The sequence below is a fragment of the Indicator indicator genome, chromosome 16 (assembly GCF_027791375.1).
Source record: "Indicator indicator isolate 239-I01 chromosome 16, UM_Iind_1.1, whole genome shotgun sequence".
In the NCBI taxonomy this organism is placed as follows: domain Eukaryota; kingdom Metazoa; phylum Chordata; class Aves; order Piciformes; family Indicatoridae; genus Indicator; species Indicator indicator.
Genome location: NC_072025.1, coordinates 322,897 through 346,029, shown reverse-complemented (window position 1 = coordinate 346,029; position 23,133 = coordinate 322,897). Strand labels below are relative to the sequence as shown.

General features: G+C 61.6%; 1 protein-coding gene across 1 annotated transcript in view; it reads right to left on the bottom strand.

Moving 5' to 3' along the window:
* Nucleotides 1-228: 228 nt before the first annotated feature.
* LOC128972411 (dual oxidase 1-like) overlaps nucleotides 229-23,133 on the bottom strand; it is a 39,830-nt gene continuing 16,925 nt past the window's right edge. Inside the window, exons 6-33 of the mRNA XM_054388403.1 lie at nucleotides 17,956-18,122; nucleotides 17,816-17,876; nucleotides 17,610-17,706; nucleotides 17,367-17,475; nucleotides 16,939-17,032; nucleotides 16,458-16,621; nucleotides 15,560-15,726; nucleotides 15,263-15,381; nucleotides 14,610-14,747; nucleotides 14,248-14,361; nucleotides 13,464-13,666; nucleotides 11,936-12,121; nucleotides 11,312-11,537; nucleotides 9,347-9,440; nucleotides 8,971-9,146; nucleotides 8,485-8,554; nucleotides 7,945-8,040; nucleotides 6,678-6,856; nucleotides 4,551-4,781; nucleotides 3,858-3,957; nucleotides 3,695-3,744; nucleotides 3,460-3,587; nucleotides 2,511-2,664; nucleotides 2,152-2,384; nucleotides 1,446-1,604; nucleotides 1,157-1,312; nucleotides 915-1,043; nucleotides 229-351 (exon numbers count right to left, since the gene is read on the bottom strand). Of these exons, the coding sequence (XP_054244378.1) occupies nucleotides 229-351; nucleotides 915-1,043; nucleotides 1,157-1,312; nucleotides 1,446-1,604; nucleotides 2,152-2,384; nucleotides 2,511-2,664; nucleotides 3,460-3,587; nucleotides 3,695-3,744; nucleotides 3,858-3,957; nucleotides 4,551-4,781; nucleotides 6,678-6,856; nucleotides 7,945-8,040; nucleotides 8,485-8,554; nucleotides 8,971-9,146; nucleotides 9,347-9,440; nucleotides 11,312-11,537; nucleotides 11,936-12,121; nucleotides 13,464-13,666; nucleotides 14,248-14,361; nucleotides 14,610-14,747; nucleotides 15,263-15,381; nucleotides 15,560-15,726; nucleotides 16,458-16,621; nucleotides 16,939-17,032; nucleotides 17,367-17,475; nucleotides 17,610-17,706; nucleotides 17,816-17,876; nucleotides 17,956-18,122 (3,923 nt within the window). The remainder of the gene's footprint in view (nucleotides 352-914; nucleotides 1,044-1,156; nucleotides 1,313-1,445; nucleotides 1,605-2,151; nucleotides 2,385-2,510; nucleotides 2,665-3,459; nucleotides 3,588-3,694; nucleotides 3,745-3,857; nucleotides 3,958-4,550; nucleotides 4,782-6,677; nucleotides 6,857-7,944; nucleotides 8,041-8,484; nucleotides 8,555-8,970; nucleotides 9,147-9,346; nucleotides 9,441-11,311; nucleotides 11,538-11,935; nucleotides 12,122-13,463; nucleotides 13,667-14,247; nucleotides 14,362-14,609; nucleotides 14,748-15,262; nucleotides 15,382-15,559; nucleotides 15,727-16,457; nucleotides 16,622-16,938; nucleotides 17,033-17,366; nucleotides 17,476-17,609; nucleotides 17,707-17,815; nucleotides 17,877-17,955; nucleotides 18,123-23,133) is intronic.

Below are 23,133 nucleotides of genomic sequence, written 5' to 3'. Positions count from 1 at the left end.
CTGGGCAGCCTGGGTGGGTGGGAGCAAGATGTCCTGGGCTCAAGGGCTCACACTAGGGATGCCAAGTGGTGTGCCCTGTGTTGGCCTTGGCATCCAGGCTTGCAGCTGGGGGTGGTGGGGGGGTGGGATCCCAGGCCCACAGCCACCCGAAGCGTTGCTGCAGAGGTGCTGGGGGTGAGGGCACAGCTCCCACAAAGCCTGCAGCAGGGGTAAAGCAGCCTGGGGGGGTCAAAAGTTCTCATAGTGGTGTGCAAAGTAGGTTTGGTCCTTCCTGTTGAGCTGCCTGCAGGCCTTCTCCACACTCTTCGTCATTGCGGGTGGCCCGCAGCTGAACACTCCGATCTTCTGCACCTGGCCAAGGGGTACCCAAACCACTGGCACCCAGCACCACCAGCTCTCCTCCCAACCAAACCCCCTGGCCAAGGGGGCACCTAAACCACTGGCACCCAGCACCACCAGCTCTCCTCCCAACCAAACCCCCTGGCCAAGGGGGCACCCAAACCACTGGCACCCAGCACTACCAGCTCTCCTCCAAGCTCCAACCCTCCTGGCCCCTTGCTCTCTGGCAGCTTTGGGCATGGGTACTGCCTGGAAAGTCCTTCCCAGCCTGAGGAATCTTTTGGGGAGGCTGTCACCTCCCCACACAGCTGCTGGGGCCATGGAGGAAGGATGGGGTCCCCCCCGGTGTCTGCCAGCTGTGGGCCTTGCCAGAGCAGGAGGTGGGTGGTTGGTGACAGGGCATTGCCGACCCTGGCAGCTCCTCCTGGCTCCAGAGGGACTGTGGGGTTCATGCCCCTTCTGCCCTGCTCCTCGGTGTGGATGCCACTAAGGTCCCCAGGACCTCGGGGACAGGCTGGCACCAGTCCCCCGCGCTGGGTGCCTGCCCCACATCCTGTGCCCAGCACGGCACTGACCTCGGGGTACACCTCCTGCAGGGAGCTGAAGAAGGGCACGAAGGGTGGGCGCCCGAAGTGGGTGATGGAGCGCAGGCCGGTGAACAGGCTCCGGTTCAGCACCTTCTGGAAGTGCCGCTCGCAGATGTACTGCGGGAGACACCAGGGCGGGTCAGGGGGGCCCGGCACGGCACGGCCCGGCTCGGCACGGCCCGGCTGGGCTCGGCACGGCCCGGCACGGCGCCTCCCGGGGCCGGGCTCACCAGCATGGTTGTGCGCAGGTCGAACTTCTCGGGCAGCTGCGTGATGTAGATGTGCACCGACACCAGCTGCTGCCGGTCGGTCTCCTCCACCTCGCGGATGATGTCTGCCAGCCACTCGAACTGCCGCTGGGTGCGAGTCACCCAGATGAAGTAGATCTGCGCCAGGGGGGTGCCAGGCTCACGGGCTGCCCGGGGGGGATGCTCCTCCCCAGGGGGATCGCGGAGGAGTGGAGCCCCTGAGGAGGAGGCGTCTGGGCAGGGCTCCTGTCTCCCGCATGCTGCCCCTTACCTTCTTGCACAGCAGCCTGCAGCTGATGGACGACTTGAAGGCCAAGTCCTTGAGGATGGAGGCGAAGGGCGTCACCCCGATGCCCCCTCCCACCAGCACCGACACCTCGAACTTGTGCCACTCCTGGTGCCCTTCCCCAAAGGGCCCATCCAGATAGAGCTGCAAGGGACCCAGTGTCAGCAGAGCACCTCCTGCCTCTGCCTGCCCAGCCCTTGGCTGCCTTCAGGACCAGAGAAGTGCCTCGGGATGGGCACAAGCCTGGGCTGGGAAGGGGCACAGGGCTCACCTTGGACAGCGTGCCCATGAGGGCTGGACTGTCCCCAGGGAAGTGGCATGGGGCTCACCTTGGGCACGGGACCCCAGGACTGAGCTGCCCCCAGGGAAGCATCACGGGGCTCACCTTGGGCATCATGCCCAGGGGCTTACCTTGGGCAGGGTGCCCTGGGGATGAGCTGCCACTGGGGAAGGGGCACAGGGCTCACCTTGGGCAGAGTGCCCTGGTGATGAGCTGCCACTGGGGAAGGGGCACAGGGCTCACCTTGGGTGGTGTGCCCTGGAACTGAGCTGCCACTGGGGAAGGGGCACAGGGCTCACCTTGGGCAGGGTGCCCTGGGGATGAGCTGCCACTGGGGAAGGGGCACAGGGCCCACCTTGGGTGGTGTGCCCTGGAGCTGAGCTGCCCTTCGGGAAGGGGCCTGGGTCTCACCTTGGGCAGGGTGCCCATGAGTGCCAGGCTGTCGGGGGAGCACAGCTCCCGCAGCCGGGTGGTCCAGGGCCCCACGGCGCGGATGTGCAGGCTGAGGGTGTCCTCATGGGGTGCAGAGGTGAGCGTGAAGGGATGGTACTCGGAGGTGCCCAGCGCCGTGCAGGCCACCCGCACCCACTGCCCAGACTTGTAGTCGAAGCCCTGCGGGCGCTGGAACCGCAGGTGGGTGACCCCTGGGGCACACAGGGATGGAGGCCTCCTTACCGCTGAGGCCTGGAGCGGGCCAGGGAGGCTGCTCCAGCGCCACCACCCACTGGGGTTCTGTGCCAGGGCTGTGTGGGCAAGCGGGGTGGCAGTACCCGAGGGCAGCAGCTCGGCCTTCACCACGCTGATCTCCACCTTCTTCCTGCTGAGGCTGAGCAGTTTGTCTGCACCATAGATGAGGGCTGGCACCAGGAAGTAGAGGTGGAAGCGAGGTTGCTGGATCAGCGCATAGCTGCCGTGGACCAGGATCTGGGCACCGAGCAGAGCCCTCACAAACTGCCCAGCGCTGTCCCTGCCGGCTCTGCTGGCACCATGCCAGCAGCAGGGGGCCAGGCTTGGGACCACCCAGCTCCCTTGGCGCCACCCAGATCCCTTGAGACCACCCAACTGTCCTGGCACCACCCAGCTCCCTTGGCAACACCCAGCTCTCTTGGCACTACCCAACATCCTTGGCACTACCCAACATCCTTGGCACTACCAAACTCCTTTGGACCACCCAACACCCTTGGGGCAATCCAGCTCCATTGGGACCACCCAGCTCCATTGGGACCACCCAACACCCTTGGGACCACTGAGCTCCATTGGGACCACCCAACACCCTTGGGACCACTGAGCTCCATTGGGACCACCCAGCTCCATTGGGACCACCCAGCTCCATTGGGACCACCCAACACCCTTGGGACCACTGAGCTCCATTGGGACCACCCAGCTCCATTGGGACCACCCAACACCCTTGGGACCACTGAGCTCCATTGGGACCACCCAGCTCCATTGGGACCACCCAACACCCTTGGGACCACTGAGCTCCATTGGGACCACCCAGCTCCATTGGGACCACCCAACACTCTTGGGACCACTGAGCTCCATTGGGACCACCAAGCTCCATTGGGACCACCCAGCACCCTTGGCACTGCCCAGCTCCCTGGGCAGCACCACTCTACTCTATTGGCAGCACCCAGCTTCCTTGGCTCCCCTGTGAGCCATGCAGCTCTGCCATGCCCTGAGCCGTGCCCAGGAGGCGCTGGCAGTGCCCGGTGGCCTCACCAGGCCATAGAGCAGCAGGTAGAGGTGGTGAGTGAGCCAGAAGGCCTGGAAGCTGACCCGGCGGAAGTGGTGGGTGGCAAACACGTAGATGACAGCCAGCACCGCCAGCAGAAGCACCCCGCTCATGCCTGCCACACACAGCCGCGGTTGGCAGGCCCCAGGCGGGGTCAGGGCAGCCCCACGGGGCTGGGCAGAGGGGTGGGCACCGCGGGGCTGCCCTGCTGGCTGGTCTCACCTGGGATGGTCTGGAAGAACCACCAGTAGTACTTCTGTGGGAACTGGGAGCTGGAGGGGGGCAGGAGACTGAGTGCCCCATGGCACAGCAAAGCTGCTTGGTGCCCACTTCCCTCCCTGGCCAGGCCCAGGCCGGTCTGGGCTGGGTTTGCAACGTCACCTACCCATCGTTGGTGAAGGTGCTGGGGAAGAGGCAGGACAGGACGCTGAGGGGAGTGACAGAGAAGATGTAGACGTTCACCACGTGGCCTGCGGTGTGCAGCACTGCGAGGGACAGGAGCCGGGGGACAAAGAGTGTCACCTGGCTGGGCAGGCAGGTGTGGCACAGCCTGCCCCACCACACAGTGCCCCTTCCTCCTCCCTGCTCCGAGGGCTCCATAAGGCACTTGGAGCTTCTGCCTGGCCCTGCAGAGAGCTATAAGGATGGTTGGGGGAGCCCTGAACATCTCTCCTGGGAAGAGAGGCTGAGAGCCCTGGGGGTGTTAGTTGAGAAGAAGGCTGAGAAGGGACCTGATCAATGCCTATGGATATCTGAGGGGTGGTTGTCAGGAGGAAGGTGCCAGGCTCTGTGTGGTGGTGCCTAGGGACAGGACAAGGGGCAGTGGGTACAGGCTGGAACCTGGGAGGTTCTACCCCAGCATGAGAAGAAACTTCTTTGTTGTGAGGGTGCTGGCTGTGATCCTGTGTGTCCTGCCCTGGTGACCCTGCTCTGGCAGGGGTTGGACTGGGTGATCTCTGGGGGTCCCTTCCACCCCCTCCCATTCTGTGCCTCCATGACTCCATGCTGTGCCCTGAGGGGGTGGTGGTCCTGCCCCCGCTGTGGCAGGTGGGTGGCACAGCCCCCTGCAGCCACCCACCCGAGAAGAGCAGGGCTGCCATGGCCACCCAGCGGTGGAAGTCGACGGCGGCGTCGAAGGGGACATAGCGGTTGAGGAAGGTCTCCCGCAGCGCCGTGAGCAGGTTGCGGCACATGGTCAGCAGCAGGTAGGAGAAGAGGAAGGAGATGCAGGCTGCAGACCCCCGAGAGATGATGATCCCCACCAGGGTGGCCTGGGAGATGCCGGTGCGGGGGGAGGCAAAGGCGTAGTCTGGGGGCAGAGGGAAGGGGCAGTGAATGGAAACTGCAGCATAGGAGGTTCCAGCTCAGCAAGAGGAGGAACTTCTGCACTGGGAGGGTGACAGAGCCCTGGAGCAGGCTGCCCAGAGAGGTTGTGGAGTCTCCTTCTCTGGAGCTTTTCCAGCCCCATCTGGATGTGTTCCTGTGTGACCTGTGCTGGGTTCTATGCTCCTGCTCTGGCAGGGGGTTGAACTGGAAGATCTCCAGAGGTCCCTTCCAGCCCCTAACATCCTGGGAGCTGTGACACTCTGACCCTGTGATCCTGTGACCTGTGATCCTGTGACCCAGGGATCCTGTGACCCTGTGATTTGTGACCCTGTGACCTAGTGATCCTGTGACCCAGTGATCCTGTGATCTGTGACCTTGTGATCTGTGATCCTGTGATCTGTGACCCTGTGACCCAGTGAACCAGTGATCCTGTGACCCTGTGACCCAGGGATCCTGTGACCCTGTGATTTGTGACCCTGTGACCTAGTGATCCTATGACCCAGTGATCCTGTGATCTGTGACCCAGTGACCCAGTGACCTGGTGATCCTGTGACCCTGTGATCTGTGACTCTGTGACCCTGTGACCTGTGATCTGTGACCCTGTGATCTGTGATCCTCTGACCTGTGATCCTGTGATCTATGACACTGCCTGCTGCTGGGGGTCACCACCCTGCCTGCACCAGGGCACAGCCATCTGTGTGGCTCCACCCAGAAGAGAGGAGCAGGCAAGGAGGCTGCGTGGGGCTGGGGCCACGATTCTCAGAGCCCCCCCAGAGCTGCTGGGTGGCAAAACCTCCTTGGAGGTCAAGGCAGGAGATTGAGCTCCTCTGCCAGGCACCTGAACATGCACCTTGCTACTGTGCCCTCAGCTGGGCACCCTGAGAGTGGAACCAGCCCAGTGGAGGCCACCAGGATGGGTGGGAGCTGGAGGAGTGTCCTCAAGGAAAGGCTGAGGGAATGGCTTCAGCAGGCTGGAGGAGCCAGGTGAGGGGAGACCCTGTGGCTGCCTGCAAGCACTGAAGGGGTGTGAGAGAGGGGAGAGAGCCAAACTCTGCCCAGGGCTGCAGAGTGCAGGGAGGAGAGGCAGCAGCAGGGAGGAGAGGCAGCAGCAGGAGCTCCACTGAAGGAAACTCCCAGCTGATGGGAAGTCAAATCCCCTCACAGGGAGAATGGACAGAAACCAGCACAGGCCCAGCTTGGTGCTGGCACCTCCAACCTCAGAGCTCTTCAGACCTTCTCCAGACAAGGCCTTCAGCAGCCCAGATCAGCTTTGCAATTAGCCTTGCTCTGAGCAAGGCATTGGACCAGACCTCTTTGGGGGTCCCTTCCAACCTCAGCAGCCCTTTGGTTATTGCAGAGGAGGACCAAGGCCATTGCCTAAAGCTGTGCTGGGACCCCAGCATGCCCCATGCGAGCAGCAGCTCTGAGAAGCCAAGCCCAGGCACCCCTCTATGTCTGGGGCTATGAGGATGATGAAGGGAGTGGAAGATCTGCCTGGTGAGGACAGGCTGAGAGCCCTGGGGCTGGATAGGAGAAGGCTGAGAGGGAATCTGATCAATGTCTAGGCTCTGGCCAGCCTGATCTAGTGTGAGGTGTCCCTGCCCATGGCAGGGGGGTTGGAACTGGATGATCCTTGTGGTCCCTTCCAACCCTGACTGATTCTATGATTCTATGAGGAGAAAGTTCTTTGGTGTGAGGCTGCTGGAGGCCCAGAGCAGGCTGCCCAGAGAGGTTGTGGAGCCTTCTTCTCTGGAGAGTTTTCAAGCCTGCCCTGGCTGTGTCCCTGTGTGCCCTGCTCTGGGTGGTGCTGCTGCGGCAGGGGGTGGCTGTGGCTGCTCTGGGGAGGCCCTGCCAAGCCCGTGCCCGGTGTGGCACTCACAGTAGGCTCTCTCTGCGAAGAGGCCAGCGGTGAGGGCACAGAAGATGCCGGCGCAGGCAATGTGGCGCCGATAGTTCTCCACGAAGCGCTTCAGCTCCTGCAGCTTCTGCTGGGCTCTGCTCCTCTCCAGCCTCTTGCGCCACGCCTCTGTGTACAGCTGCAGCTGGTACTGCTTCAGCCTGGTGGGCACAGGGGGGCTGAGGTCACTGGCAGCTGTGCCAACCCTGCTGCCCACACTGGGGTCCTGCTCCCCGTGCGGCACCGTGCCCATGGTGGTGAACTCCAGAACTGAGCTCAGGTCACCTGCAGGCCACACAGGCTGGCAGCAAGCGTGCAGAGAAGTGAGCCTGGAGGTGTTTAAGGCCAGGCTGGATGTGGCTGTGAGCAACCTGCTCTGGTGTCAGGTGTCCTGGCCCATGGCAGGGGGCTTGGAACTGGATGAGCCCTGAGGTCCCTTCCAGCCCTGACTGTTCTGTGATTCTGTGACTCATAACCATGGCTGAGGGCTTCAGGAGATAATCTTCACAGCAATGCTCAACCCTCCAAACAGATCCTGGGGTAGGGGAAGGTCTCTGGAGCTATTAAGTCAAATCAGGACATCCTGGCATGGAACCGCTTCCTTGTAGAGGTCCCTGCTGCTGCCACAGCTGTGGGGACCACAGCCTCTCCTGAAGGCTCTGCAGGCAGCCCACAGGTGAACCAGCAGCATCTCATGGGGCATAGAAGCTCAGGCAAAGCCTTCTCTGTGGCCAAAGTGTGAACTCTGAAAGCCACTACCCTAGGCTCTGGAGTTGGCCACTTGATGGTTTTCCACAGAGGGAGGCTGCCCAGACCCAGCTGCAGCACCAGGACTGGGCTGTGCCCATAGCTCCTTGGCCAGCAAGAGGCCATGATGTGCCCCAGCAGGGGCAGGGGCCAGGGCAGGGGCAAGGGCAGGGGCAAGGGCAGGGACAGGGCAAGAAAAGAGCACCAGGCACAGAGGCTTTGCGGGGACAGGAGCACTACTCTCCAGAGTCACAGCCTCCAGAGCTGCTGGGTGACAGAATCTCCTTGCAGGTCAAGGGAGGGGATTGATCTCCCCTGCCAGGCACTGAGGGCCAGGGCGTCTCCTGCAGGATGGTCTCACTATCCCCTCCCTACCCTGCACCACCACCATGGGCATGCTGGCTGCTTTCAGCAGTGCCAGCTGACTAGAGGGCTTCCCAGCCTGACAGAGACTTGAGAAACAGCAGCAGCCTGAGTGGCACCCAGTGAGGGCACAGCTCACCTCCTGCCTGGTCTCCTCCTCAGCTCCTGCCCTTCTTGCTCCACACAGCTGTGCATGGACACTGGGCTTGGGGTTTCTTCCTCCTCTGAGATGGTTCTGTTGGAGGCAGAGCCACATCTGGCCCCAGGCTGAACTTGCAGGAAGGGCCTGGCAAAATCCCCCCTATTTCTCCACCTCCCAGCTCAGGCTCAGCCAAGAAGGTGCCCAGCTGCCTCCTGCAAGCCTTTCTCTGTGTCATCCGTGGGCTGGATTCTCCCTGAGGTAACCCAGCCCTCTGAGAACCAAGGAGAGAATCCCATCCCCACATAGTGGAGGGCAGGGGGCTCTGCAGGAGCTAGGTCCCTTGCCTGGGTTTGAGTGAAGAAGAAGGGCAGCAGCCCCACTGCAGTGCCCAGATTGCTCATGGGCACATCCCAGCAGAGTCATCCCCACCCTGCTCCCAGTGCTGGGGGTCTGCGCAGTCGGCTGGAGGGGCAAAGTGAGGGGTGGGTGAGCAGCTGAGCAGGAGGAGCAGCAGCAGGGCTGAGGAGCAGAGCTTACCTCCTGGGCTCTTTCCTCTCTATGAAGGAGACACGGTTGCACAAGTTCTGCTTGAACACTTCGGGGACACCTTTGGGGAGCCATAAGGACAAACGTCCCTTCAGAGCGTGCCAGACGCACGGACAGGGATCAGACACCTGCCCTGGGCAGGGCTGCAGTGGGGAGAGGCCCTGAACCCGCCCAGGTGTGCCACACGTGGAGACACAGCCCCATGCTGTCAGGTTGGAGGGCTTGATGGAACAAGAGCTGGGAGCTGCCCGGCAGGGGAATCCCTGCAGGAGCATCCCGGCAGGTGCAGCCCCGCAGGTGCAGCCCTGCAGGAGCAGCCCGGCAGGTGCAGCCCCGCAGGCACCGCAGCCCGGCAGCCACAGTCCATCAGACGCAGCTCCGCAGCCCGGCAGGGGCCGCAGCCCAGCAGGAGCAGCCCAGCAGGGCCGCAGCCGCCCGGCGGGGCCGGGGCTGGCCCAGCGCCGCCGGGGCACTGACCTCTGACGCAGAGCTGGGTGAGGCGGAGGTCGCTGTCGTGGTCCCGCAGCATGTAGTGGAAGTCCTCCCAGGTCAGCTCGTCCCGGTCCTGGAAGCCCGAGGCGCAGAACATGGACTCGGTGACCTGCTCCGCCTGCTCCCTCGACAGGCAGTTGTTGGAGATCTCGATGAAGGACCTGCAGCAGGGAGGGCAGGTGGGCACTGGGCACTCCCTCAGCTAGCACAGGGCAGAGCCCCAGCCCGCGGCCGCAGAGGGGTTGGGCTCTCGGCTGTGAGTGCTGAGCCCTTGGGCTCTCGGGGGGCACCCTGGGGGAAGGAAGGGCCTCAGCTCTGGAAGCTGTTCTGTGCTTACACCCAGAGAGGTGAGGACAGGTACCTGAGCATCCTCAGGAATTCCTCCTTGGAGAGGAACCCATTCTCATCAATGTCATACATCCTGAACATCACCTTGGACTTCTCCTCTGGGGAGCCTGGTGGGAAAGGGAGAGAGGAGAAGTAAGAGCAAGATCCTGATGGGATCAGTGAAGATGCTGTCAGACAGCAGCAAAGCTGGGGGAGGGTCTGGAGAAGAGGGCTGGGGAGGAGCAGCTGAGGGAGCTGGGGGGGTTTGGTGTGGAGAAGAGGAGGCTGAGGGAGACCTCATTGCTCTCTACAGCTCCTGAGAGGAGCCAGCTGGGGGCTGATCTCTCAAGGAGCAAGGGATAGGATGAGAGAAAATGGCTTCAAGTTGCACCAGGGGAGGTTTAGATCAGAGATGAGAAGAAACTTCTTGATTAAAAGGGTTCCCAAGCCCTAGAAGAGGCTCCCAGGGAGCCTCCCCATCCCTGGAGGTGTTCCCAAGAGGGAGAGCTGTGGTGCTGAGGGCCATGGCTTACCCCAGCCTTGGCAGAGCAAAAGAACTGTGGGACTGGATGATCTGAAAGGGCTTCTCCAACCCTGAGAGGAGGTTGGAGCCGGGCGGGGGTCGGGTTCTTCTCCCTAGTCTCAGGTGATATCAGGAGAGGAAATGTCTTGAAATTGTGCCAGGGGAGGGTTAGGTTGGAGAGGAGGAAAAATTTCTTTGGTGCCAGAGTGGTCAGGGATTGGCACAGGAGGTGGTGGAATCCCCATGCCTGGAGGTGTTCCAGAACCCCGTGGCCATGGCACCTGTGGCCATGGTTTGGTGGCCATGGTGGGGGTGGGCTGCTGATTGGACTGGGTGAGCTTGGGGCCCTTCTCCAGCCCAAATCACTCTCTGATCACATTCCAAGGTCACAGAGCATGGTATGCCCAAGAGGCAGAGCAGCCTTGTCTGAGGGGCAAGAGGCAGCTCCTCTCACAGGCACTCCTTCAGAAGGCATCATCAGACTGTCCTGCCCCACAGCTCAGCTGCAGCTGTCCTAAGGGAAGGCCATTTGCAGTGGGGGGTGCCCAATGAAGGGCATTTGCAGTTGGGAGGTGCCCAATGAAGGGCATTTGCAGTGGGGGGTGCCCAATGAAGGGCATTTGCAGTTGGGAGGTGCCCAATGAAGGGCATTTGCAGTTGGGGGGTGTCCAATGAAGGGCATTTGCAGTGGGGGGTGCCCAATGAAGGGCATTTGCAGTTGGGAGGTGCCCAATGAAGGGCATTTGCAGTGGGGGATGCCCAATGAAGGGCATTTGCAGCTAGGGGTGCCCAATGAAGGGCATTTGCAGTTGGGGGGTGTCCAATGAAGGGCATTTGCAGTTGGGGGGTGTCCAATGAAGGGCATTTGCAGTGGGGGGTGCCCAATGAAGGGCATTTGCAGTTGAGGGGTGTCCAATGAAAGGCATTTGCAGTGGGGGGTGTCCAATGAAGGGCATTTGCAGTTGAGGGGTGTCCAATGAAGGGCATTTGCAGTGGGGGGTGTCCAATGAAGGGCATTTGCAGTTGGGGGGTGCCCAATGAAGTGCATTTGCAGTTGAGGGGTGTCCAATGAAGGGCATTTGCAGTGGGGGGTGTCCAATGAAGGGCATCTGCAGCTGGGGGGGTGCCTAATGAAGGGCATTTGCAGTGGGGGGTGTCCAATGAAGGGCATTTGCAGCTAGGGGTGCCCAATGAAGGGCATTTGCAGTTGGGGGGGGTGTCCAATGAAGGGCATTTGCACTGGGGGGTGTCCAATGAAGGGCATTTGCAGCTGGGGGGTGCCCAATGAAGTGCATTTGCAGCTGGGGGTGCCCAATGAAGGGCATCTGCAGTTGAGGGGTGTCCAATGAAGGGCATTTGCAGCTTGGGGGTTGTTTGCTGGCTGCACCTTGCCCTTCACCCTGTTGGCAGTGCTGCCAGAGCCTGGCAGCATGATGTGGGGCAGCAGATGAGGGCAGTGCCAGCTGCAGCTCCCACCTTTCATGAAGAGCACCAGGATGTCCAGGAACTCCCGGAAGGAGATGTAGCCATTGCCATCCTTGTCGGCCAGGGAGAACATGGAGTCCACGAACATGGAGTGGGCTTTGAGGCCCAGGGCCTCAGCAAACTCAGCCCTGCTCAGCTCGCACGCCAGGGACTCCTTGGCCTTCTGGGAGGACTCCAAGTCGAGTTCCCCAGCATCACACCTGTTGATTTCCAGCACCTGCAGTTTGTGCCCACAGAGAAGGTGCCCTGAGTGCTGGGCACAGCAGCTGGCATTCATTCCCAGCACACAGCCCGGGGGCTCTCCTGGCACAATCCCCTGGCAGATCCCAGGGGGAAGTCCCCTGCCTGTCCTGCACAGTGTGACTTCTTCCCCACTAAGCCCTGCAGATCCTTGTGGAGCCCTCAGGGACATCACCCCAAAGCCTCTTTGCATCTTCAGGCTCTTAGCTCACCACCAGAGCACAGCTCCCTTTGTCCCCTGCAAGGGAAAAGGTCCCTTGGTCCCCAAGGCTTGGGCAGGTTCCTTGTGGGTGTCTGACCACCTATTTGGGAACAGCTGAATCTCCACAGCAGCACGTCCCTGCCTGCCCCAGGGGCTGCCACACCTGCACACACCTGAGCAAACAGGTGCCTGAAGAAAGTCTCCAGAAGCTGTTTCCTCTGCTGCTGGGTGACTGCCAGCCTCAGCAGGCTCTGCTCCTTCATCTCAAAGAGCTGCAGCTCCAGGCTGCTGCCCTCCAGGCAGCCCTGCAGCTTCCCAAGGAAGATCCTCCTCTCTGCCTCCTGACTGAAGAACAGCACCTGCAAAAGGCCCCCCCCAGAAATGGCTCAGCTGGCATGGGATGGACCTGCTGCTCACCACCAGCTCCACGCTGCCAGCCAAACCTGGTGGGGATCAGGAGGGCACAGACACCACAGAATCCCAGAATCAATAAGGTTGGAAAAGATCTCAAGGATCATCAAAGTCCAACCTGTCACCCAAGACCTCATGACTGCTAAACCATGCCACCAAGTGCCACGTCCAATTCCCTCTTGAACACCTCCAGGGATGGTGACTCCACCACCTCCCTAGGCAGCACATTCCAACATCTAACAACTCTCTCTGTGAAGAACTTTCTCCTCACCTCCAGCCTAAACCTCCCCTGCACAGCTTGAGACTGTGTCCTCTTGTTCTGGTGCTGGTTGCCTGGGAGAAGAGACCAACCCCCTCCTGGCTACAACCTCCCTTCAGGTAGTTGTAGACAGCAATGAGGTCTCCCCTGAGCCTCCTCTTCTCCAGGCTAAACAGTCCCAGCTCCCTCAGCCTCTCCTCATAGGGCTTGTGCTCCAGACCCCTCCCCAGCCTTGTTGCCCTCCTCTGGACACATTCAAGTCTCTCAATGTCCTTCTTAAATTGAGGGGCCCAGAACTGGACACAGCACTCAAGGTGTGGCCTTCAGGAACCCAGAGTGCCCAGGGCTGGGTGGTGCAGGGGGTGGTGAGACCACAGCAGAGGGTCTGTGACCACAGAGGAGAGTCTGTGTGACCACAGTGAAAGGTCTGTGTGACCCTGCTGGGGGGCTGTGTGACCCTGCTGGGGGGGCTGTGTGACCCTGCTAGGGGGGCCTGTGTGACCCTGCTGGGGGGGGCTGTGTGACCCTGCTGGGGGGGGGCTGTGTGACCCTGCTGGGGGGGCCTGTGTGACCCTGCTGGGGGGGGCTGTGTGACCCTGCTGGGGGGGGGCTGTGTGACCCTGCTGGGGGGGGCTGTGTGACCCTGCTGGGGGTGCTGTGTGACCCTGCTGTGGGGGCCTGTGTGACCCTGCTAGGGGGCCTCTGTGACTCTGCTGGGGGGGGGGGGGCTGTGTGACCCTGCTGGAGGATCTGTGTGACCCTGCTGGGGGGGCTCTGTGACTCTGCTGGGGGGGGGGGCTGTGTGACCCTGCTGGAGGATCTGTGTGACCCTGCTGGGGGGGCTGTGTGACCCTGCTGTGGGGGCTCTGTGACTCTGCTCGGGGCGGGGGGGGCTGTGTGACCCTGCTGGAGAATCTGTGTGATCCTGCTGGGGGGGGGCTGTGTGACCCTGCTGGGGGGGCTGTGATGAGCAGCAGGGGTCATGGAGGCTCCAGGGGAAGGAATCCCAGCCCAGGCCCCATGGCATTCACCAGGTCATACTCCTTGGGGCTCTTCAGCAGCAGAGCTCTGCTGCCTTTGTTGCTGGAGAGGAAGACTTCCACCCTTGGGTGGGCTCCCAGGCTGATGCTGCGCAGCACTGAGCCTCTCCCGTCCAGCACTTTCAGCACTCTGTCGGCTTGGAGCTGGATGTAGACCAGAGCTCTGTCTGTCCTGGGGCCGTGCCACTCCATGGCTGCCGGGGGAGAGCACAGCACTCAGCTGGGCACCGTGCACCCCAGCACCTCCCTCACTGAGCTGCACTTCGGGAGGCATTTCCTGGCCAGGCAAGCTGAGGGGAAATGATGGTCTGCCAGGAGTAGAGCTCAGCCCAGGGGTGCAGGAGGAGCACACAGCAGGGAGCAAGGAGCAGGGAGCAAGGAGCAGGGAGCAGGGAGATGGAGCAGGGAGCATGGAGGGAGGATTTCTGTAGTGCCCAGAGGAAGGACCTGCAGTCCCTGTCTTGGAGCTGCTGCTGCAACTGCTCTGTGAAGATTTCCCTCAGGGAAGGTGGAATGTGGAGAGGGTTGGGGTTAGAGGGTCACAGGATAGTCAGGCTGGAAGGGACTGGGGCTGGAAGGGTCTCCCACCCAACCCCCTGCCCAAAGCAGGACTAGCTAGGTCAGGCTCAAGGCTTTGTCTGGCCAGGTCTTGGTTAGGAGGGAGGCTGCAGCACCTCTCTGTGCTCCCTGCCCTGCTGCCCAGCCCTGCCTCGCCATGCAGCCTGGCTGCAGCAGCACAGCAGATGCCACCAGTGGAGTGGCAGTGCCCCCTCACCCTGCATGGCCTCGCTGGTCACCTCCCTGTGCATGCTGCAGCTGTGCCTCTTCTGTAGCCTCTGGAAGTCCCTCCTGCGGAGAGCAGCAACCACCCAGGCCACCAGGAGGGTCACTGGGGACACAGGGGAGAAGAAAGCTTGAGACAACCCAGGGCTCCTGCCCCCCTGGCATGGCCAGGGCAGGCAGAGTCCTGTTCCCTCCCCAGCCCCACCGTGGATTCATTCAAGGCAGGGCTGCTCCACCAAAGGTCCCTCCTGGTGCCCAAGGACTTCGGGAGTGCCCACCCCCTGCTGGGAGGTGCTTGGTCTGTGGGCACTCAGCCCCTTCCCCAGCAGCAGAGGTGAGGAACCAGAGGCAAACCTAGAGGCAGGCAGCAGAGCAGGACAATGGTGAGCCCGAAGCCGGCGCCGCTGCCGGCAAAGTAGTCCAACACCACCAGGGGAGTGCAGTTGGCCAGGTGCTGAGCTGTCAGCTGCTGGGGCTGGGGGCAGGGGTCCCCTGCATGGGAGGAGACAAGCTGTGAGTGTCATGGACCTCCTGCCCACCTCACCTCCATCACCCCCAGGAACCTCTCTGTTGTTGGAGCTCACTACCAGGTGACCCAGGGAGCACTGGGGAGCTGCAGATGAACTCCAGCTCTTAGGGGGCAGCCCAGAGAGGTTTGGAGTCTCCTTCTCTGGAGGCTTTCCAACAGCTGTGTTCCTGTGTGCCCTGCCCTGGGTGCCCTGCTCTGGCAGGGGTTGGACTGGATGATCTCTGGAGGTCCCTTCCACCCCCTCCCATTGTGTGACTCCATGATCCCAGCTGTGCCTGGTGGGTGGCACAGCCCCCTGCAGCTCACCTATCTGAGAAGGGCAGGGCTGCCCCAGCCCCTAGTGGTGGAAGTCTCTAGGGGTCCCTGCCAACCCCTACCCCTCTGTGACTGTCACCAAGGCTCCAGCTGTCCCGCCAGGAGGACTCTGCCCTCCCCCCTGGCCTGCTGGTGCTGTGGGCTCCCTGCAGGCTGCCCTCACCCCCACTCCAGGAGAACACGTTTGCCTGGAGCTGGCTGTGCTCTGCCTGGGTGACAACAGCCAGGACATCCCGGAAGGAGGTGTTCCGGATCCTGATGACCTCCTGCTCCGTGAACAGCCTGGGGACACAGCGGGGGCCAGGCAGTGGCCCCAGGGTGTCACCGCCTGGCAGCAGGAGGGGTTCGATCCCTGCACCCTCTGAGGAGCCCAGGGAGCCAGGGGAGGCCTCCTGGGCTCTAGTCTGTGTGGGGCTGGCAGGGCAGTGGGCAGGCTGCCTGCCAGAGGAGAGGCCTTTACCCGTTCTGGGAGTTCTCAAACCAAAACCTGTCACCGTCCCGCAGCCGCACAAACTGCTCCAGGATGATGGCGCTGAAGAGGGAACTGTCAGCCTCCAGCATGCCCCCGGGCAGCAGCTCCAGCCCAGCTGTGTTGTTGGCATACAGGGCAGCCACCTCCTCCAGGACCTGCCCAGGGACACCCAGCGCACACTGTGAGCAGAGGCAACCCTGCCAGGGCAGCGCACAGTCCTGGGGACCCGCAGCAGGAGCTCAAGGAGACCTTCTTGTGGCTTTCCAGTAACTGAAGGGGGCTACAGGAAAGCTGGGGAGGGACTTTTGAGGGTGTCAGGTGGGGATAGGACTGGGGGGGATGGAGCAAAACTAGAAGTGGGGAGATTCAGATTGGATGTTAGGAAGAAGTTCTTCCTCATGAGGATGGTGAGAGACTGGCACAGGTTGCCCAGGGAGGTGGTGGAAGCCTCAGCCCTGGAGGTTTTTGCAGCCAGGCTGGAGGTGGCTGTGAGCAACCTGCTGTGGTGTGAGGTGTCCCTGCCCATGGCAGGGGGGTTGGACCTGGATGAGCCTTGGGGTCCTTCCAAGCCTGATAGTTCTGTGATTCTGTTTCCCAGGCACCACCTCTGTGTGCCGAGAGGGTGCTGAGCCCCACGCACCCTGCAGCTCATGGCTTGCACTGGAGCAGCTGAGCAGCAGCCCTAGGGCATCACAGGGGCAGGAGACCTTTATCCATGAGCAGGTGCCCCAGGAGAGCAACCCTGCAGGCACAGGATGCACCCTGGTGTCCCTCTGCCCTCACTGCTGCCGGAGCCAGCCTGGCAGCCCCAGTGCCTGCTGCTACCTGGCAGCCCCCGTGCCTGCTGCCCCCCAGCTCTGCTGTGCCCGGGGCTGCTGCCCGTTACCTGCGGCGGCAGGTGGGGGCCGAGGTCCATCCAGCTGCGGAGGGGCCGGAGGCCGAAGTGCCTCCGGGCACGGTCGTAGGTGGGCAGCCCCAGGTCGCGGGCGCGCTGCAGCCTGCTGGCCACCAGGTCGCTGCGGGAGTACCGTAGGGGCCCGTACCAGAAATCTGCGGGGGCAGGGGAGGCTGTGCTGAGCGCCGAGGCAGAGCTGGAGGAGCAAACCCAGCAGCACCGCTGCCGGGCTGGCCTCGTTCCCCCTCCTGAGGGCCACGCTGAAGGCGGAGACCACCGCAGTGCCCTCGCCAGGGTGGTCCCACGGACACCTTCGGTGTGCCCTGCAGCCCGCAGCTGGCCTGGGTGTGCGGCTGGGGACTGCTGTCATAGGTACTGGGACCTGTGTCCCCACCTCAGCCCCCACACACCCCCGGGAGAGAGGGTCCCCCCCGGCCCTGTCTCAGCTGCAGGGCAAGGGAGGGCAGCAGACCTTGCAGATCCTCCACCACGATGCGGTCCTCCCTCTCTGCGATCTGTGAGCTCATCCCCAGCAGCAGATTGTCCACCTCCATGGCGTCTCCCTGCTGCAGATGAGGGCAGATGGGAGGAGCAGGTGACTCCCACAGGGCTGAGGGCATGGGGCAGCCTCACACTCCTGCACTGCTACCCACAGGGGTGCAGACCCTGGGTGCAGGGGGACCTGGCGACTTCTTCCAGGCTCATTTCCTCCAAGCCAGCTCAACCTGGAGGTCTGAGCCTCGAGGCAGCTGGAAGTGGCACCTGGGGATGTCTGGATGGGGAGGATCTCACACCCCTTGGTGTGCTGCCATGCTCTGCACCCCATCTCCCTTTCACAACCCCTACAGGATTCAGGGCAAGGGATGAAAGCCCCCAGCCAGCTTGCCCCATCCTCAGGACCCCAGGACCCTTGCCCCCTACCTCTCTGCTCCAGTAGCTGTTGCAGAGCCGCACGGCTGGGAAGGAGCCACTGGGGCCAGGAACCCTCTGGAACTGGCACCTCGGGGTTCTGCAAGAGCAGAGAAGGGCTGCACCCACAGCCTCTGGCCAAGGTGGCAGTTTTTGGCTTGGGGAAGGGACAGGGACCATCCCCAGCCACCACCCCCACCCTGGACACCCCCCTGCCCTGGCACGGGGCCCTACCTCTTGTAAACGCCCGGTGGCACCATGGTGGCCAGGAACTGCCCCGCAGCCACCACGAACTCGGGTGAGAGGCTGGGGTCCAGGTGCTGCTGGTAACCTGGGGGGCAACAGCCATGGTCCAGCAGCCAGGCTGGAGGGAGAGGTGGCCCAGGACTCTCTCCCACCCCATCTGCTGCCCCCAGCCCTGTTCCCACCATGCCACTCACCTGGGTAGTCTGGGATGCGTGTCCCCAGCAGGGTGGGCAGCCACTCGTACAGCACAATGTTCTAGAGCACAGGGCAGCTGGGTCAGGGGCAGCAGAGGGGTAGGGGCTCCAGGCAGGGCCGGGGGGGTCTCAGCCCTCACCTGGAAGGTGGCAATGACCTGCTTGCGAGCGTGCTGGAAGAGGTCCTCGTCACTCCAGGAGGGGTGTGCCCGTGCCAGCCCTGCTGCCAGGTGGTTGTGGTAGCGAAACCAGGTGATGCCCTGGGCCTGCAGGAAAGGGCTCTCGTTCCCCCAGGCGCTGCCCAGGTCTACAAGGGACACCGGGCCATCAGTGGGGGGTGCCACCCCTGGCTCTAGCTTTGCCTGTGGCTGGAGAAGGCCTTTGGTGGCTGGGGAAGCCCTTTGAGGCTGGAGAAGCTCTTTGGTGTCTGAGGAAGACCTTTGGTGCTTGAGGAAGCCCTTTGGTGGCTGGGGAAGCCCTTTGGACGCTGAAGAAGCCCTTTGGTGGCTGAAAAAGTCCTTTGGTGCTTGAGGAAGCCCTTTGATGGCTGAGGAAGCCCTTTGGTGGCTGAAGATGCCCTTTGATGGCTGAGGAAGCCCTTTGGTGGCTGAAGATGCCCTTTGGTGGCTGAAGAAGCCCTTTCGTGCTTGAGGAAGCCCTTTGCTGGCTGGGGAAGACCTTTGGTGATTGTGGAAGCCCTTTGGTGGCTGAGGAACCCCATTGGTGGCTGGGGAAGCCCTTTGGAGGCTGGGGAAGCCTTTTGGTGGATGGGGAGGCCTTTTGGTGGCTGAGGAAGCCCTTTGGTGGCTGGGGAAGCCCTTTGGAGGCTGGGGAAGCCTTTTGGTGGATGGGGAGGCCTTTTGGTGGCTGAGGAAGCCCTTTGGTGGCTGGGGAAGCCCTTTGGTGGCTGGGGAAGCCCTTTGGTGGCTGCAACCCAGCATCCTCTTGGCCCGTCAGCCTTTCTCCCTCCCCAGGGGGATGAGCAGCCTGAGGGAGTGAGTGAGGGGCACCAGCAGGCTCCCAGCATGGACCAGAGCTTGTGCAGGTGAAGAGGTCCAAGCAAGCTGAGCAGCTGTTGATCACTGGCTGCCCCTTTGCCCCAGAGCTGGGCCTGCACCAGCACTGCGTGGTCTTTGGGAACTGGCTGGGAGGTGACCTGCTGCACCCCAGGGATGCAGTGTCCCAAGGGCACAGCACCTCCCTGCTGGGAAGCCTTACCCAGGGCACTCATCTTCCTCCTTCCTGGGCTGGGATTCTGCCTACTCCCCAACAAAACTCCTGCCCCACATGTCCCAGATGTCCACAGCCTCCTTTCCTAGGGCATTCTGCACCCTCCTTGCCTAAGAGCACTCTGCTGTCTCCTTTCCTAGAGCACTCTGCAGCCTCCTTTCCTAGGGCACTCTTCAGCCTCCTTTCCTAAGGGCACTCTGCAGCCTCCTTTCCTAGGGCACTCTTCAGCCTCCTTTCCTAGAGCACTCTGCAGCCTCCTTTCCTAGGGCACTCTTCAGCCTCCTTTCCTAAGGGCACTCTGCAGCCTCCTTTCCTAAGGGCACTCTGCAGCCTCCTTTCCTAGGGCACTCTGCAGCCTCCTTTCCTAAGGGCACTCTGCAGCCTCCTTTCCTAGGGCACTCTGCAGCCTCCTTTCCTAGGGCACTCTGCAGCCTCCTTTCCTAAGGGCACTCTTCAGCCTCCTTTCCTAAGGGCACTCTGCAGCCTCCTTTCCTAGGGCACTCTGCAGCCTCCTTTCCTAGGGCACTCTGCAGCCTCCTTTCCTAGGGCACTCTGCAGCCTCCTTTCCTAGGGCATTCTGGAGCCTCCTTTCCTAGGGCACTCTGCAGCCTCCTTTCCTAGGGCACTCTGCAGCCTTCTTTCCTAGGGCACTCTGCAGCCTCCTTTCCTAGGGCACTCTGCAGCCTCCTTTCCTAGGGCATTCTAGAGCCTCCTTTCCTAGGGCACTCTGCAGCCTCCTTTCCTAGGCCACTCTGCAGCCTCCTTTACTAGGCCACTCTTCAGCCTCCTTTCCTAAAGGCACTCTTCAGCCTCCTTTCCTAGGGCACTCTTCAGCCTCCTTTCCTAGGCCACTCTTCAGCCTCCTTTCCTAGAGCACTCTGCAGCCTCCTTTCATGAGGGCATCCTGCAGCCTCCTTTCCTAAGGGCACTCTGCAGCCTCATTTCCTAAGGGCACTCTGCAGCCTCCTTTCCTAAGGGCATCCTGCAGCCTCCTTTCCTAAGGGCACTCTGCAGCCTCCTTTCCTAGGGCACTCTTCAGCCTCCTTTCCTAGGGCACTCTGCAGCCTCCTTTCCTAGGGCACTCTTCAGCCTCCTTTCCTAGGGCACTCTGCAGCCTCCTTTCCTAGGGCACTCTGCAGCCTCCTTTCCTAGAGCACTCTGCAGCCTCCTTTCCTAGGGCACTCTGCAGCCTCCTTTCCTAGGGCACTCTGCAGCCTCCTTTCCTAGAGCACACTGCAGCCTCCTTTCCTAGGGCACTCTGCAGCCTCCTTTCCTAGGGCACTCTTCAGCCTCCTTTCCTAGGGCACTCTTCAGCCTCCTTTCCTAGGGCACTCTGCAGCCTCCTTTCCTAGGGCACTCTGCAGCCTCCTTTCCTAGAGCACTCTGCAGCCTCCTTTCCTAGGGCACTCTGCAGCCTCCTTTCCTAGAGCACTCTGCAGCCTCCTTTCCTAAGGGCACTCTGCAGCCTCCTTTCCTAAGGGCACTCTGCAGCCTCCTTTCCTAGGGCACTCTTCAGCCTCCTTTCCTAGGGCCCTCTGCAGCCTCCTTTCCTAGGGCACTCTGCAGCCTCCTTTCCTAGGGCATTCTTCAGCCTCCTTTCCAAGGGCACTCTGCAGCCTCCTTTCCTAGGGCACTCTGCAGCCTCCTTTCCTAGGGCACTCTTCAGCCTCCTTTCCTAGGGCACTCTGCAGCCTCCTTTCCTAGGGCACTCTTCAGCCTCCTTTCCTAGGGCACTCTGCAGCCTCCTTTCCTAGGGCATTCTGCAGCCTCCTTTCCTAGGGCACTCTGCAGCCTCCTTTCCTAGGGCACTCTGCAGCCTCCTTTCCTAGGGCACTCTGCAGCCTCCTTTCCTAGGGCACTCTGCAGCCTCCTTTCCTAGGGCACTCTTCAGCCTCCTTTCCTAAGGGCACTCTGCAGCCTCCTTTCCTAGGGCACTCTTCAGCCTCCTTTCCTAGGGCACTCTGCAGCCTCCTTTCCTAGGCACTCTGCAGCCTCCTTTCCTAGGGCACTCTTCAGCCTCCTTTCCTAGGGCACTCTCAGCCTCCTTTCCTAGGCACTGTTCAGCCTCCTTTCCTAGGGCACTCTGCAGCCTCCTTTCCTAGGGCACTCTTCAGCCTCCTTTCCTAGGGCACTCTGCAGCCTCCTTTCCTAAGGGCACTCTTCAGCCTCCTTTCCCAGGGCACTCTTCAGCCTCCTTTCCTAGGCACTCTTCAGCCTCCTTTCCTAGGGCACTCTGCAGCCTCCTTTCCTAGGCCACTCTTCAGCCTCCTTTCCTAGGGCACTCTTCAGCCTCCTTTCCTAGGGCACTCTGCAGCCTCCTTTCCTAGGGCACTCTGCAGCCTCCTTTCCTAGGGCATTCTGCAGCCTCCTTTCCTAGGCCACTCTGCAGCCTCCTTTCCTAGGGCACTCTGCAGCCTCCTTTTCTAGGGCACTCTGCAGCCTCCTTTCCTAGGGCACTCTTCAGCCTCCTTTCCTAGGGCAGTCTGCAGCCTCCTTTCCTAGGGCACTCTTCAGCCTCCTTTCCTAGGGCATTCTGCAGCCTCCTTTCCTAGGTCACTCTGCAGCCTCCTTTCCTAGGGCACTCTTCAGCCTCCTTTCCTAGGGCACTCTGCAGCCTCCTTTCCTAGGGCACTCTTCAGCCTCCTTTCCTAGGCCACTCTGCAGCCTCCTTTCCTAGGTCACTCTGTAGCCTCCTTTCCTAGGGCACTCTGCAGCCTCCTTTCCTAGGGCACTCTGCAGCCTCCTTTCCTAGGGCACTCTTCAGCCTCCTTTCCTAGGCACTCTGCAGCCTCCTTTCCTAGGGCACTCTGCAGCCTCCTTTCCTAGGGCACTCTTCAGCCTCCTTTCCTAGGCACTCTGCAGCCTCCTTTCCTAGGGCACTCTTCAGCCTCCTTTCCTAGGGCACTCTGCAGCCTCCTTTCCTAGGGCAATCTGCAGCCTCCTTTCCTAAGGGCACTCTGCAGCCTCCTTTCCTAGGGCACTCTGCAGCCTACTTTCCTAGGGCACTCTTCAGCCTCCTTTCCTAGGGCATCTGCAGCCTCCTTTCCTAGGCACTCTCAGCCTCCTTTCCTAGGGCACTCTGCAGCCTCCTTTCCTAGGGCACTCTGCAGCCTCCTTTCCTAGGGCACTCTGCAGCCTCCTTTCCTAAGGGCACTCTGCAGCCTCCTTTCCTAGGGCACTCTGCAGCCTCCTTTCCTAGGGCACTCTGCAGCCTCCTTTCCTAGGCACTCTGCAGCCTCCTTTCCTAGGGCACTCTGCAGCCTCCTTTCCTAGGGCACTCTGCAGCCTCCTTTCCTAGGGCACTCTGCAGCCTCCTTTCCTAGGGCACTCTGCAGCCTCCTTTCCTAGGGCACTCTGCAGCCTCCTTTCCTAGGGCACTCTGCAGCCTCCTTTCCTAGGGCACTCTGCAGCCTCCTTTCCTAGGCACTCTGCAGCCTCCTTTCCTAGGGCACTCTGCAGCCTCCTTTCCTAGGGCACTCTGCAGCCTCCTTTCCTAGGGCACTCTGCAGCCTCCTTTCCTAATGGCACTCTGCAGCCTCCTTTCCTAGGGCACTCTGCAGACTCCTTTCCTAGGGCACTCTTCAGCCTCCTTTCCTAGGGCACTCTGCAGCCTCCTTTCCTAGGGCACTCTTCAGCCTCCTTTCCTAAGGGCACTCTTCAGCCTCCTTTCCTAGGGCCCTCTGCAGCCTCCTTTCCTAGGGCACTCTGCAGCCTCCTTTCCTAGGGCATTCTTCAGCCTCCTTTCCAAGGGCACTCTGCAGCCTCCTTTCCTAGGGCACTCTGCAGCCTCCTTTCCTAGGGCATTCTTCAGCCTCCTTTCCAAGGGCACTCTGCAGCCTTCTTTCCTAGGGCATTCTTCAGCCTCCTTTCTTAGGGCACTCTGCAGCCTCCTTTCCTAGGGCATTCTTCAGCCTCCTTTCCAAGGGCACTCTGCAGCCTCCTTTCCTAGGGCATTTTGCAGCCTCCTTTCCTAGGGCACTCTGCAGCCTCCTTTCCTAGGGCACTCTGCAGCCTCCTTTCCAAGGGCACTCTGCAGCCTCCTTTCCTAGGGCACTCTGCAGCCTCCTTTCCTAAGGGCACTCTGCAGC